Source organism: Mus musculus, chromosome 3, assembly GCF_000001635.26.
Source record: "Mus musculus strain C57BL/6J chromosome 3, GRCm38.p6 C57BL/6J".
Taxonomy (NCBI): domain Eukaryota; kingdom Metazoa; phylum Chordata; class Mammalia; order Rodentia; family Muridae; genus Mus; species Mus musculus.
In genome coordinates, this window is record NC_000069.6 from 102,922,623 (window position 1) to 102,939,097 (window position 16,475).

Consider the following 16,475-nt stretch of genomic DNA (forward strand, 5'->3'; position numbering starts at 1 on the left):
GACTGTATACACTATCAAACTTATAACTTAAAATCCTACAGCTCTTATAACAGTACTTACTTATGTAAAATAACAAACCTTAGATATTTATACCTTAATAATTTACCAAGAAATACAAAAGGTAAAACTATGCCTCTAAAAATTAATATAAGCCATAATAAATTTTGTTTTATAGATAAAGTAGTTTCAAAACCAAAAGAAAATGTAACAAGTATTAATTCCCTACCACCAATAAGATTTTGAGGGGCTTTCAGAAGCAAAGATAATATGAAATATACAATAGTTGAGTGTATCAGATTAAAGAGACACAAATATTAACAAAAATCTAAAAATAAAAGTAGCAGAGAAGCAACATGAAAATATAAATAGGAATCCTACACTTAAAATGCATTTCCAGTCTGGCATTCTCAGCTTGCACACGAAGTTCCTCAAAAGCTAGTATCATTTTCTAGAATACAAAATTTAACTTTTAAAATGAGACTTTTTAAATACTTTTTAAACTTTGAAAATATTAGTAAATTTTACCTCATAATCTTTAGATATAAATTAATACACCTTTGAAAAATGAAACCACTGTAACAATAATTTACTAAAAAAATATAAGGTGTGCCTATAATGAGGCCAATATGATACCTTTCAGCCAGAGTTTGATCCTCGGAATCTATATAGTACAAATAAAAAACCATCTCCAATCTCTATATGCACACTGTGGCAGACACAACCACACACATACATACAAACTATATTTTTAATATTTTATATATTTAAATATATATGCATGTAATTATGACAGAATGCCTAACATCACATAATACTGCACAACAGCAAAGTGAATACTGTCACTCCATTATCTTAATAACACATTTTAACATACAATAATCCCCTGCCACAATCCATAAGATTCTAAAGGGGTAACAAAAACAAATTAATAGCATCAAAACTATCATTTTAGACTCTTTTGTGCTTATTAAATTTCTTTCTTCACCACTAATGAGGCAGTCCCATAAAACTTCAAATTTGTATTTGTATTACCTGATAAAATGCATTTACTCAGCATTCGATAAATCTTGCTTTGTAAAATCAAATTATTTCATTCATTCATTCATTCATCCACTAAATATTACTGAGTACCTATTACTGTGTCGGAACTTATTTTAGGATATAACACAAAGCCCACTGTACTAGAAATGTGACATTGAATATAAGAAAATAATGTGCATATATATATAAAATAAGCTTATATATCACATAACTGTAATATAGTTTTAAATGTTCTTCATAAAAGTTAAATGAAATAGAGAATAACTGAATAAAGATGTTTAGATTAATAGTATAGTTAAGAGGGGAAAATGTTCATAAGCATACATAAGAGTGTGAACACAAAAATTCTGGGGGGAAAAAGTATTAAAATCAGAAAGTATTTCATAAAGCAAGAAACAGAAAAGGACCAGGCATGGTAGTTCAGGCCTTTAATCCCAGCACTCAAGAGAGACAGGCCTATCTCTGTAAGTTCAAGGACAGCCTGGTCTTCAGAGCAAGTTCCAGGATGATCAAGGCTACACAGAGAAACTCTGTCTCAAAGAGAGAGGAGGAGGGGCAGAAGGAGGGAGGGAAAGAGAATGGAGAAAGGAAAGAAAGAAGGAAAGAAAGGAGGGAGGGAGGGAGGGAGGGAGGGAAGGAAGGAAAAAAGACTAAAAAGCCATAACAGAAATTGTTTTCTGTTGAAACACAAAATATGCTCTTTTGTGGTAAAAGACAAGACAACAATAGTAAGCAGTAGCAAAATACAGATTAGTAATACCCATCCTTTTATAAAATTAATTGTTGTATGTCACAATGTGCTGTGCCCACCACAGGGTCAATAAATATTTAACAAATTAAACTGTATTACTAACATGTAAATTTAAGAGGTATTATGGAGTTGAAGAAATGATTCTACAATGAAATCACATGTCATATAGCAAGAGAACCCTAGAACATAAATAAATCCTGAATGAGAATGGTGGCCTGCCTGTAATTTCAACCTTGGAAGGCAGAGACAGGAGATCCCTGAAGCAAGCTGGCTAAGGAGATCAGCCATATCAGCAAGACCTGGGTTTGGCTGACATACCCTTATTTCAAAAGAGACACCCTTGTTTCAAAAGATAAAATAGTAGAGCACTGGAAGAAAATTCCTGACATCAACCTTGAGCTACCATATATACATGCATAGACATGCACCCACAGTCATGGGAACACACATATATAAGAACACACAAATATAAGAAAAGGGGTGGGGGAGCTACTACAATTCCACATATGATCCCAGCACACAGAATGCTGAGGCCTGAAGACAATAAATCTAGACTTTATAAGATCATGTCTTATATTCCCCCTCTAAAAAAAGGCTACTATATATAAAACATAAGTATTCAAAGTTTAGAAACTTAATTTTACTGGTGATTCAACCATGCATCAATAAATAATTTTATTTATTATAATTTATAGCAATTGCAGTTGACAAAAACCTTTGTAGCTATCACTCTTTCTGCTTAGAAATTCTTTTCCTTAAAATAATCATATTTTCACTAACACTTACCTCAATGTTGCTATTTAGATCCACATAAACTTGTCTGGTTTCTTCCCGCTCATATTCATCTGTAATTATTTAAAAACTTCAAAAGTAAATTTTAAAATATAACATCAACAAGACAATACTTATAATATCCCCAAAAAACATAAAGACATTTAAAATTCTGTAGGTATATAATTCAGTTCTGAGTTTCTAAAAATAACATCAGAAATAGTCTGGATTTTGATCTGTTATGCCAGAAGCTTGGAAGTTTCTAATCTATAAACAAGAAAGAAGGTAAACTGGAAACTCTCTGACCCAAAAAAAGCCAGGTCACAGGGCAAGCAACTACCTTCAAACTTAGAGACATGGATAGGCAAAACCACAATTTACAACTTATCTGAGCAGAAAGGACAGAACAAAAAAATTCTGGAAACCAGAGCCAGCGTTCAAAAAAAAAAAAAAAAAAGCCAAAATACCTGAACTGTAACTGGCATTGCTACACACTCAATGTAGATGAATCTGAGTAGGCACAACATCCTTACAAGTTTTTTCTTAAATTTTCCCTAGGTTCAAAGAAATATTGTCTCATGTTCTAAAAAGAGAAAGCAAATAGAGACTACTGAAAATACATTAAGGCATCCTGTTCTTAATAGAGCTTTCCTATGGGAGAAACTAAACTAGGGCAAAATCATAAACTCACTGGCCTGGGGTAGGAGAGAGAACTGATTTCAGCCTTCCATATAAAGGAATAAAAATATACTGTTCTACTTATCTTTAGACTACCATATAGTAGAGGAAAAGAAAGGGAAATAAAGTGAGAGGAAAGGGAAAGGAATAAAAGGAAGAAAGAAGGGATAAAAGGGAAAAGGAAGAGGGAAGAAAAGGAAAAGGAAAAAGATTAAAGGGAGAAGGCTAAATACCAAACTCCAGCACACACTAGCCATTTCTATCTTGTCCCACCTAAAAAGAAAAAGTACTTGAAAGTTCATAATTTGTAGGCAAGTATTTACAAAAACAAAACAAAACAACAACAACAACAACAAAAACCTGAGGCCTAATCACAGGTCTACAGAATATATCCTACATTTCTCCCTATCCTCTATATAATATCACCCTAACTAAAAAGGTTACTTTATAACAGTTCCATGTCCAGCTATAAAGTAGTAAGAGAAAAAACAAAGATCAAACATTAGAACAAGGATTAAACAGGGCAGAGGGGACAGGAATTATCTATAAACATAAAAAAATAATAATTTTAATGAAAAGGAGAAAATTTCAGAAAAAAACAGAATTGTAATAAAAGTTGTAAAAAATATATTCATAAAGAAATACTAGAAAAAAAAGGAACAAAGGACTATTTCAGACAATAAAAACTAATAATTTCCCCAAATTCAGACACTGAACCACATATCCAGGAGACTCAGGGAACAAAAGCAGGATAAACACCAAAAGAGGGGAAAAAAAAAAAAAGACATCTAATTCTATCATGTTCAACCTAAATAAAACCAAAGATAAAGAAACTAAAAGGAAAAATTCCAATGAAGAAAAAAGAATTATAAAATAAATAAAATATAAAAACAAATTATAAATGAAAGTAAATAAAAACATTTTCATCTGCAAGGCTCAGATCAGAAGACTGAGGCCCAATGATAGTCAGTCTGTACTACATGGTGAATCAGAGCAATCAACTCTCATAAGTTGTCCTCTGACCTCCACAAATGTGCCATAGTACACATGTGTGCACACATACACACAAAATAAATGTAATTTAATCTTTTAAACTTTCTCCAAACAAAGTGAGAGAATTTATTGTCAGTATACAGGCTTCAAAATGTTACAAGTTCTTTAAAGTGAAGGAAGTAGCATAGGTAAGAAATCCAAATCTGTGTAAAGACGAGCACTGAAGAAGGAATACATGAAGGAAATTTTTTTAAACATTCTTCAGTACTAAGATCAAACATAGGGCCTTAAGCATGCTAGGCAAGTACTCTACCACTAAGCTACATTCACAGTCCTTCACTTTTTTAAAACAAGGTCTCAGGTTGGCCGTGAATTCAAAATACTGCTTTTACCTCCCAAACTCTGCAATTATAGGCAAGTGCCCCCATGATAGTCTTGTTGCCCTTATTCTTACTTGGTCTAACATGTAATCTATGTAAGTTTAACTAAGTGAGTCTATGAGTGAGGGGAAGGCCTAGAACAATACTTCATACCACTGGTAATCTGTTCATTTGGACTACACTAAGTTTGGGGTTTTTTTCCTTTAATAATAAATTAACCTAAGCTTGTTGCAGCTATTGTACATTATAAACTTTAATTTCTACAAGAGTCAAAACAAAATATTGTACAGCTATACAGAAATAGTTTCTTTCTTTGTATCATTATATAAGCACTTTTTTCCTTGTCCTTTGAAACAGAATCCAACTACATAGCCCATGCTGCCCTCAAACTTGCATCTTTCAGCCTTAGTCTTCTGAATGCTAGGATTGAAAAGCATTGTATCACTATGCCTAGTATTTTATATTCTTTTTCTTTTACTATTTCAATTTCCTGCTTAAAAATGAAGACATACACAATTTATCTGAAGCACGCACGGTATCAAGATAATAAACATCACTGTATTCTACTTCCACATCTTGCTCCATTGGAAAGTTTTCAGGTGCAGGAACATACAGCTATCATAACCTATGGTAACAATGCCTTCTTCTAGAATACCTCTGAAGGACTTGCTTCAGGCTCTTTTAAAGCTAACTTTATTTAATATGAAGGCACATTTTTAAATAGAAACCTAATAGTCTAGAAATTTTAAAAAGCAGTAATGCTTGCTTATTATTCAAATATTATATAACTAATATATGTGATATACTTTTATACAACTAGCAATCAGACTTGTTTATAGCAACATTACTACAAATTACTGTCTACAGTGTTACAAACAATTCATTGCTAGATGAAAATTTTCAACTCTTTATATTTTTATGGTACCAAAGTCCTGTGTGCACTCTATTATTGACCTTAATATACTTATAAAATGTGTTACTATGCCATGCCTACCCCACAGCATTATTATTTCCTATTAAGGACATGGCTATATATCTTATTCTTGATTCAATGTCATGGTAGTTCTAGACAGAAAAAGGTAGTCTTAATGTCACATTTAAAGCCAGGTGATGGTGGCTCATACCTTTAATCCCAATACTTAGGAGGAAGGGGTATGAGCATCTCTGAGTTCAAGGCCAGCCTGGTCTATAGCTAGTGCCAGGACAGCCAGGGCTAGAGAAAGAAACCTTGTCTCAAAAAAAAATCACATTTTAATGAATGAAACAAATATTAACTGTAAATATATGTGCTTATTAACATTTATTACCTTTCAAAAAGAAAGACTTAACTGTTACTTTCATAAGTAAGGTCAGAGATACTGAGCACTTCCAATGGAGGACTTAGAGAAAGGACTGAAGGAACTGAAAGGGTTTGCAACCCCATAGGAAGAACAACAATATCAAAATATCAAACAATCAGATACTCCTGAGCTCCCAGGGACTAAACCACCCATGGCTCCAGCTGCTTATGTAATAGAGGATGGCCTTGTTGGGCATCAATGGGAGGAGAAGCCTTTGGTCCTGTGAAGGCTCAATGCCCCAGTGTAGGGGAATAGGGGAATGCCAGGGTAGGGAAGTGGGAGTGTATGGGTGGGTCCGGGGAAACACCCTCATAGAAGCAGGGGAAGGTGGGGATGAGATAGGGAGTTTCTGGGGAAGAGGGAGGCTGGGAAAGGGGGTAACATTTGAAATGTAAATAAAGAAAATATCCAATAAAAATAAAATCTGCCAGGCGGTGGTGGCGCATACCTTTAATCCCAACATTTGGGAGGCAGAGGCAGGCGGATTTCTGAGTTCAAGGCCAGCCTGGTCTACAAAGTGAGTTCCAGGACAGCCAGGGCTATACAGAGAAACCCTGTCTCGAAAAAAAAAAAAGAAAAGTCCAAAAACTAAAAAGGCAGGTTCTCCTCCTGCCTCCACCATTAAATGAGTAATAAATTGATAAAACCACATAAAATAAGAAAGATACCTACATTTATTTGTCTTTTCTGCAGATCTAGCACAGGTTTCCTTGAGTAGATTACACCAATGTATTGTAGCATTATTCCTGAAAAAAAAAAAATGTTTACCTAAGTGTAATCTGATCTGAAAGCAAAATCATACATGAAAGTCATGAGCTATATAGTTAAAATTTTAGAGAAATTTTTAAACATTAATTTTATATGCACTGTATATCACTCAGTAACAATCAAGTAGAGACTGTACTATTGGCAAATCACTTAATAACTGCTTTCTTCCTCTAAGTAAAAGGGACAGCTCCTTCCCAGTCTCTAACAAGTCACTATTACTATGAATATCCTCTCACAAAAAAAGTTCCAGATTTGTCTAGGAGAAATGATAAGTGTACAGGGTTAAACTTTTCACTTACTAATTATTCTTAGACTGTTCTTGATGCCTGTTCTAGTTTGAGTTCTATTGCTATGATATACCATGACTAGAAGCAACTAGAAAGAGAGTTTGACCTACAAGTCCTGATCAAGTCAATCACTGAGGGAAATCAGGACAGGAACCCAAGCAAGTGCAAAGGCAGGAAACATGGAGCAATGCTGATTTACTAGCTTGCTCCTCATGGCTTACTCAGCCTCCTTTCTTTAACAGCCGAGACCACCTGACCAAAATGGCACTGCCCATAGTGGCTAGGCCCTCCCACATCGATATAATCAATCAAGAAAATGTACCAGACTTGCCCACAGTTCAATCTGTTAGAGGCTCCCTATCAAAGATGACTCAAGCTTCTAACAGACAAGAAAGAAAGAAAGAAAGAAAGAAAGAAAGAAAGAAAGAAAGAAAGAAAGAAAGGAAGGAAGGAAGAAAGAGAGAGAGAGAGAGAGAGAGAGAGAGAGAGAGAGAGAGAGGGAGGGAGGGAGGGAAGAAGAAAGAAAGAAAGAAAGAAAGAAAGAAAGAAAGAAAGAAAGAAAGAAAGAAAGAGAGAGAGAGAAAAAAAAGAAAGAAAAAGAGCACAATGCCTAACCTTTAAAAACAAAAGGTTGCCGGACAGTGGTGGCGCATGCCTTTAATCCCATCACTTGAGAGGCAGAGGCAGGCGATTTCTGAGTTCGAGGCCAGCCTGGTCTACAGAGTGAGTTCCAGAACAGCCAAGGCTATACAGAGAAACCCAGTCTCGAGGAAAAAAAAAAAAAAAAGGTTAATTTTCTCAGTAGGTATTCATTGTGTGAATAAGATCTCTAGGTAATAATTTACTAATATAAAGAACAATTTGGTTTAATTTTTCAAACATTTAATTTTCAGGACAAATGAATTATTACAGACCAAAAGAATTTTTTTTTAAAAAACAGCATTTCAGAGGGAAAAGCAGTTCCAAATTGAGCTGACTCTTTTAAGTGTTGCTTCTAGGGAAACAGTGACACAAGTAGATGGACAACATGCCAAGGTAGTTTAGGCATTTTTTGATTCCAGGAAATGATTCTTCCTGACCCCTGACAGTTTAGAAAGTGAGAAGTTATTCATCATTAGACAGCTTGCTAAATCTAAAAATGTAAAATGGGTAAACTCCCTTTTTTTCCATAGCATTAATGCCATAACCTGATGGCTTAGTCCTGGAAACCTAACTGAGGTGGCAAAAGAACGAAGAAAGGACACACAGACACATATATAGAAAAGCCAGCATCAGATGAGCTGCACTCACTTTGATGGAGATACACCAACTATGCAACAACTATGTTGTATACAATAAATATTAATTTAACTATCTCATATTTTTATACAATATAAATAATATATGTGATATATTTCATATACTCTGTAGATTATATATATATATCATTTTACATATATGTAAATATGTATTACATACATGTGTTGTTTTAGTATACATTATATATAATTATATAGTTATATGGTTATAAAATGTTATATTGTATATAATATATAATATGAAATTATATAATAAACATAATAAATGAATGTACAACACACCAGAAGGAGCTAGTTAGTTAGTCTTGGTAAGAGGACTCTGTCGGGGAGCAGTCTCGGGTATTAATCACTCAGGAGGAAGAAGCTACAGTTACCAGTGTTTGAACCCACTGGTCAAACATTCATAAACATTCTTACTTACATAAAGTTAACATTCTCTCTTAGACCAGAGAAAAGCTTTTTTATCCCTCATGCCTCAACCTAAGAAGGCTTCACCACTCTCAAGGACCTAAGGCTTAGCTACATTAAACAATAGACATTCACTCAAGATGTCATCCACTCCCTCCACAACCACTCAAGGCTGTCTAGGCTCCCCACACACTCAGAAAGAAATTATTATTGCTGTAGTATATAACACAAAAAAGTACCCAACAAATAAAAGTTATTTTAATAAATTTGGAAGTAAAATTACTACTTACTCCTTTATTAAATCTTTATTTTCTTGAATTTCTTCTTCTAATTTCAAGCTTACTTTTTCATTTTCAAACTAATTTATAAAATAGAAAAAGTTAATTACATTTCATTTAAAAATTAGTGAGCATAGAATGTAATCATTAAGCCAGTTTTCTTTACTAGCATGTTATTACATAAATTCTATAAAATTATTTTCTTTCTGCATAAAAGGAAAATTTTTGTTAGAGTTTATGAATTGTCCATAAAAATATGACACTCCTTGGGAGGTGGAGGCATGAACATCAGGAGTCTGGGGCCAGCCTGAGCTACACAAGACTAAATCCCATGTCAAGAAAGGGAAAGGGAGTACAAGATGGCTCAGCCAGTTAAGACATATGCTATCATCCCTGGCAATCTGAGTTCAGTACTCAGAACCTACATGATAGAGGCATAAGATTGAATCCTAGAAGTTGTCTTCTGACCTAAACACACACACACACACTCATACATTAAATAATATAAAAAGGGAGGGACGAACCTTTCACTTTCACCAGCTTAAAATGTGCTGAATGACCAGTAAAATCATTCAATACTATTTAGAGAATATTATTTCTAATAATATTGAAGTGTATTAGCTGCTTGTACTTTGACTTTTTCTCATTCTATGCTATAACTAAACAGTTTCATAAATACATTCTGATATATATCATATCAAATTAAACATCAATAATAGGACTTAATAAAATTTTAAACTCTTTTTTTAATGAATGTGACTAAATTTGCCATTATCTAATTATTTCCTTAATCATCTTAGTGGAACTTGTCCTGTATTCATTCCTAAATCTGACCTGTAACTTTTATTAGTGAAATTTCAAAAAGCCTTGTTCTCAAAAATATCTGCCACATGAATGCAATTTAATTTGAATTCTATTTCCAACAGTATTGTGCTAATATTTATTGCCATATTTTTATCTTTTTTCTTTTATTTTTTATTCAAATAGTATTTATTTGCCATATTTATAATCCAAAACACCATTATACCTGAAGTTCCTGAATGGCTTTTCGCTGGGCTTCAATTATCTTTCTGTTTTCTTGCAACTTATTTTCTTTCTGCTTCAGTTCAGATTCTATGCTCACTTTCCACTTTTTTATCTTTTCAGCCTCTTTATACAGCTTTGAATACAGTCTGCTCATTGGCTCTGAATTCTACTTAAATGGATTTCCAAAAGTTAATTGTCTAAATTTTAATATAACCAACAATAGTTACCTACCACATATGCATATATACTAATGGTGACAAACTGTCTATTCAATTTATATTGTAGCAAAATTAACTTTCATAGTATCAAGACATCATATGCTATTTCACCAAAATCACTGACTAAAATCAAGACTGAAAAATGCTGAAGTTAATTTAATTCAGTAAGAGAATATGACTCAATAACAGTTAAAATACATCACTCCACAGGAAATACATAAAAGTTAACTATTGTATTAAAGCATTTTGTTTAGAGAAATCATTTGAGGATTAAGAGTATATTAAGAATATGACAAGAAAGTAGTAAATAAAATACGTAATTTTCAATGAGCCTGAGGTTTTAGAGTTCTTGACTTTTTTTTATTCATTATCATATTATAAATGCCAGAGGAACTTGGGTTTGCTTTTTATATTGGAGCTGGGGAGCTAACTCATGGCATCTCACATACTAAACAAATAACATAACTCTAATATGAAGCTATACTCCAAATCATATTTTAAAAATAAACTGATATTTGCTTGCATTTAACCTGTTATCAAAATACAGACTGGTTCCAAATTTTTTTATTCTGTGACACTATTAACCCTTGCAATAGGCATATAGCACTTATCAGGCCCCGAAATTTCCCTTGATTTATAAGATGTGCTGTAAGAACGACTCTTATAATTCAAAAAATATGCCATAATCTACAAATAAATTTCTTGTACAATAAAGCAGCCAAATGGCTGCATATGTAGCAGAGGATGGCCTAATCAGTCATCAATGGGAGGAGACACCCTTGGTCCTGTGAAGGCTCTGATGCCCCAGTATAGGGAAATGCCAGGGCCAGGAAGGGGGAGTGGGTAGGTTGGGGAGCAGGAGGAGGGGGAAGGGGATAGGGGATTTTTGGAGGGGAAACTAGGAAAGGGGATAACATTTGAAATGTAAATAAAGAAAATATCTAATAAAAAAACCACAACCAAATGACAATTTTACCTGTCAAAAGATTATTTTTGTAAAATGCTGACCTTTCCACATATCTCTCTACTCTTCTAGTTTTAATTTTTTTTATTTAAAATTTAATTTCCCCAAAAGATTTGTTTTCTTTTACCTAGGAAAATACAACTGTTTAGCATTTCAAATACTTTAAGAGGAAAAAAATATCTGGAATACAGATACAACTTTGTTGTAGAACAGTTGCCACTTAAAGTGCATGAGGCTCTGATTTAGTCCCCAGAGCCACTAAAAGAAAAGTCTTCAAAGAAAATATTTTAAAACATTAACTGAATATGAATACTTTGAGAACTTAAAAATGTATATTCAAATAATAAATGAAATTCCAGAAATAAGAAGGAAATATCTGACCTCAAAATCAGAGTCATTTACTCCTTCCTGATAGTGACAACTGCCAGAATTAGCAACCTAAAAAAAAAAAAAAAAAACTGTAAGATTATATATTTCAAGCTAATGACAGTTAAATACACCAGACTATGATTAGCAAAATGGCTCCATGAGTAACAATGATGGCCACAATGAGAACCTGATTTGAGCCCAGATTTACAAGTTGTAGTATGACCTCCACACATATATCATGGTATGTGTGACACTCACATACATACAAATATACATAAGCACACATATACACAAATGTAATAAGAATTAAATTACATAAAACTACTAATCCTACAACTACCAATTTTTTCTTCAAATAATTCAATCTCTAATTACAATCTCTAATAATTTAATTCTTATTACACTCTTACTAACCTGTTCGAGCATGGGCAAAATACTAAGTTTTTGAAAAGCAGGATCTGTGAAATAAGAAAATGTCATTAAATATGAGAACATCACTTTATATTATTTTACCTAACTGAATGTCAAGAGTATTAATGTAATACTTGTGTTGTATAACTGGCAATGTATATAACAAAATGTTTCTATGAAAATTTACATATTTGTCCAAACCTACCTTTATCAATGTTTTCCCGACTGGACATTGTAAATGGAACACCAAAATCACCTTCTGTACATTTGTTGGCAGTCTAGAAATACAAAGAGGTTCTTTAAATATTCTGCTCAATACCTCTTTACTGTTATTACATAACAGAAACTTTGTATATTCTAGAATATTAATAATTTCAATAGTATATGGTTTCCTTCAATCTCACTCAACCAAATTGAGATCTTCACTAAATCAAATATCAATGACATGTCTTAGCTATAGCAGAAATTACCTGTAGCATTAACAACATATCAAAGACCCGGCCCTGCAAAAGTAGAAATACTGGGAATTGTATGTGCTATTGGGGGCGGAGCCATTTCTCCAGCCCAGCAGTGAATTTTACAAGAATCACGTTTAAAGGAGTCTAAAAAGTTTGAATGTTGGCAACATACAATAAGGCCTGTAATTACGGGCAAAAAAAAAAAAAAAAAAAATCCACCCCAAATTTTAGGGTATATCAGCGATTAATGTAACATACAAAGTGTAAGGCATGCTTTTCTTATTAGCATCTCTCTCGTGAGTCTCTGTGGGCTCGCACACGTGCCCGTGGTGTGGAAGCCACCCTTCTCGCCTTGACCGCGTGCGTTCTAGGGATGGAACTTTCTAGGGGTGGACCTCAGGTCTCCGGGCTCGGCGGCTGCACGTGCCTTTCGCCCCGTCCCGGGCCCGGGCACTGTCTCCGAAGCGCCCACGCAAGCTGACCTTGAAGTAGTTGGAGTCTCCTCCCGCCGTCTGCGGTTTCACGGCGGACACTTGACTGCTGCTCAGCCTCGGCGGGACGAACAGTGTGAAGGGCTTTTGCTTCTCCATGCTGCCTCCTGGGCCTCGGGGGAAGGGAAGAGGTCACACGGCTGGGTGAGGCCGAAGTACAGTGAGCCAGGTCCCTCAGAGGGGCCCAGCGTCCGTGTCACCCTGCGGCGCGTGTGGCCTGCACGGTGAAAGCCTGCACGGCCGCACCATCTCTCCACTCCAGCCGGCCACGCGACCACGGGCCCAGCCCGAACCTCGAAGGCCGCCCGCGACTGCCTGAGGCCCAGGGCCCGGGGCCTCCCTGGCCCGCGAAGCCCGCGAAGCCAAGCACCTGGACACGCGTGACAGAGGTGTGTACGTGGGCCCCAGGCCCCGACACCCTCCACACCCTCACCGTTGTCAGGCTCCGCGGCCCGTGGCCCCGCGTGCGCTCCTTTATGAAGACGACATGGAACGGAACCGTGAGCTTCCCCTCAGAACCTCCTGGAAGCCCGAGAACTCGCGGGACTGGGAGGCTGGCCGCGACCGGCTCAATTTAACGGTTGGTCCAGCTGGCCGGGATCTCGCGCGCAGCACTTCTCGCGAGATTTCCCTTCCCACGTGCCGGGTTCTCTACCAAGTCTGCGCTCAAAATTGTCGGAGGATGCTGGGAAAGCCCCCCCCCAACCCCCTCGTTGGTGTATAGCCATTTAAAGGCGTCTCAGTGCTTTCCTTTTCTAAGGCTGTATTTATTATGTTCTGGTGCGTGTTATAGAGTGTTTCATGTGGATGTATGCATCAACCCGTGCACCACGTGCAGCGTCCTGGGCATCCATAAGGAGTAGGAGCCCTTGGAATTGGAGTTACAGATGGTTGTTAGTTGCCTGGTGGATGCTGAGAACCAAACATGAGTCCTGTGCTACAGCCATAAGCCCCATAAAAAGAAGTCATTTCTGAGGAGTCCTGTGGTTGCTGGGTGCTAAAGATGGCTTTGGGAGTCTATAGAACTTCCTGTATGTGTTTGTAACTTCATTTGCTGTGGCTACACAATACCCCCGACTAAGCAAGCAAAACGGGAGCTGTCTGTGAGTCTTAATGAGACCAAGAAGTAGGATGGGGGGGGAGGGCCGGATGGGGGAGACTGGGTGGGGAAACAGAGTGCCAAGGCTGGACATAAAAAGAAGAGGTGAAGGCTAAAACTGGTTGGGGGCAGGGGCGTGTTTTTGACGTTACAAATGAGGATCATGAAATTTTGAGCATCAGGGTTAGCATGATTATGTTTGGAAGAAAAATCATGGTATAAAGAATGGTTCCGGTTTCTGGAGTGAGCCTGTTTTAATACCTAGGACAAGATATAAGGACCTGAATGATCGATCCACAGGGGTAGTGGAGATGAGGTGTCAGTGGGAAAGTACATTTACCAGGTTGAATTAGTGTGTTTCAACTTAAGTAAAAGGGAGGGAAATCAAAGAATCAGGCTTGGCTAACTAGATATATCATCATTATAGTCTTGAGACATGCCATGACCCAGCTCTCCCCAACTGAGCTAACTCCATTTCATGCCTGCATCTTTCCTCTGCAGAGGCTTCACAGTCCTGGCATCTCCAACCATGCTGGATTCTCCATTATAACCTAGGCTTGACCTTCACAGCTTCATACAATGGCCTCCAGGGCCGGCTTGCAGGGAATCAGACCCTAACACGTATTGCCTGCCCTCAGTGGTCACTGCAGTTTTCATGACCCCTCATTCTCACATCTAGCCTGCCTGCAAAATCAGTGCTGACCTCCAAGTTCTGTCGCCAGCTGAAGACATAAACTGGTTCGTTGGACTCCAACTACTGCATCCTCTATCTGCCTTAAAGGCCAAAGCTAGAGAAACTCATGTTTAGGAGGTTGTTTTTCAGGCAGGGGCCCTGCAGAGAACCCTTTTGTTCGGGTGCATTCTCAATTCACTCTCTCCTTACAAATGAATTTGGGTTTTTTGAAAGCTAGAGTCCTCAGAGTATCAGGCATTGATCGTAAGGACCCTCTTGCTTTGAAAGGCTTCTACTAAGCTGCAGTAATATTTTTAACAAGTACACCCTTTTATCTGCCAGTTTAAGCTCGATCAAGTTCCTTTCCATCCACAAAACTGTACACTTTTTCATATCTTTCTTCTCAGTTACTGTAAATACTGCTTAAAAGCAGTTAGCAGTAACTACCACAGCCCAATACTGCTATCTTGAAATGACTTTTACCAAACAAACTAGCTTATTACTACTATTATCATTATCATTATTTTATTTACACCTCAGTTTCTCAGGATATGGGAACATCTCAGGATGTGGCCTGGAGGCAGGAGAATGTGGCAGTGGCTGCTTACATTGGATCCACACTCACAAGTTCCCTGAGGTACCTTGATGGCTATTTTTAATTTTTTTTTTGGCTCTATTTCTTTTCTTTTTCTTTATCTGTTTTGCTCTATTTTTCCCTTCTCCCCTTCCTCTTCCCAAACAGAGACATCGTAATAGCAATACATTTCATAAATGATGTTCGTAAGGTTAAGTGTTCCTTTTTATATTCTATGCTATTATCTGCATGCTATAAATGTAAGCAGACTGTTTAAACCCACAGGACTGCATTCAGAAAGCAGGTGAGGAGATATCACTGTGCATCCACATAGAGACCATTAAATCTGCATCTATTCTAAAGAGGAAGAAAAATGAAGCTATTTAAAAACACTGCTTTCCAAAGCATTTCAGCTTCACCTCCTCAGTTTCACATTAATTCTGACAAGTTCACCAACCCTGATAGTTTCATCAAAGAGACAGAGCTCTCATTAGCATTTATTTCAGATCTTCCTTTAAAAATTCAGCTATTGAAATCAAGCTGCACTGGGTACTCTCAAGAGAAAAGTTTGATGCATACAAAAAGGTTATTTGTATGTATGGCATTACAGAATAATAAAAATGTGTTCCTTTATCTTTAGCTGATATTTCCTTTGGTGGGATAAATTTAGCAGTGTAAAACAAAGGAAATTCTAAGTGATGTGGGTTATTGATGGGAGTGCAGCCATGTCAAAATAAGATCAATGCCTCAGACCTACGGGAATAGCAAAGCCTTCCTCCGTGGCATGTATGGATATTGACAGTGTGTGCAAAGACTAGCACCCACCGCTTCCTCCTCTGAGATGATACAACTTGAGGCTACCCAGTCTCAGAGAATTTCAACTAATACCAGCTATCCTGACTCCTTAGAGTATGCTAATAAATGCTAAGTTTCTAGCTTGTGGTGTAGTTGATGCCCTCCATCAGAGACCCACCTGCGGTGGTTTGAATGGGCACGGGCCCAACTTCTTCCTATATTTGACTGCTTGGTCCCTACTTGGTGGACCTATTTGAGGAGGACTGGGTGTGGCCTCGTTGGAGGAGGTGTGTCACTAGGGATGGGCTTTGAGATTTCCAAATCCTGTCCCAGGCCCCATCAGCCACTTTCTTCTCCCCCACCCCCTGCCTCCAACTTGCCGATCAGAATGTAAGCTCTTCAGA

At 36.8% G+C, this 16,475-nt stretch overlaps 1 protein-coding gene across 2 annotated transcripts in view; it reads right to left on the reverse strand.

The window, feature by feature from the left end:
• Sycp1 (synaptonemal complex protein 1) overlaps positions 1–13,478 on the reverse strand; it is a 117,602-nt gene extending 104,124 nt beyond the window's left edge. The window contains exons 1-10 of one of the 2 annotated variants that reach the window (NM_011516.2): positions 13,364–13,478; positions 12,922–13,043; positions 12,187–12,259; positions 11,985–12,028; positions 11,583–11,639; positions 10,021–10,185; positions 9,006–9,073; positions 6,627–6,700; positions 2,579–2,637; positions 379–448 (exon numbers count right to left, since the gene is read on the reverse strand). In NM_011516.2, coding sequence (NP_035646.2) covers positions 379–448; positions 2,579–2,637; positions 6,627–6,700; positions 9,006–9,073; positions 10,021–10,185; positions 11,583–11,639; positions 11,985–12,028; positions 12,187–12,259; positions 12,922–13,029 — 718 coding nt within the window. In that variant the 5' untranslated portion in view covers positions 13,030–13,043; positions 13,364–13,478. Of the gene's footprint in view, positions 1–378; positions 449–2,578; positions 2,638–3,030; positions 3,156–6,626; positions 6,701–9,005; positions 9,074–10,020; positions 10,186–11,582; positions 11,640–11,984; positions 12,029–12,186; positions 12,260–12,921; positions 13,044–13,363 lie in introns of those variants that run through there. The other variant, XM_006501229.1, reaches the window with a different exon arrangement.
• Positions 13,479–16,475: the final 2,997 nt, after the last annotated feature.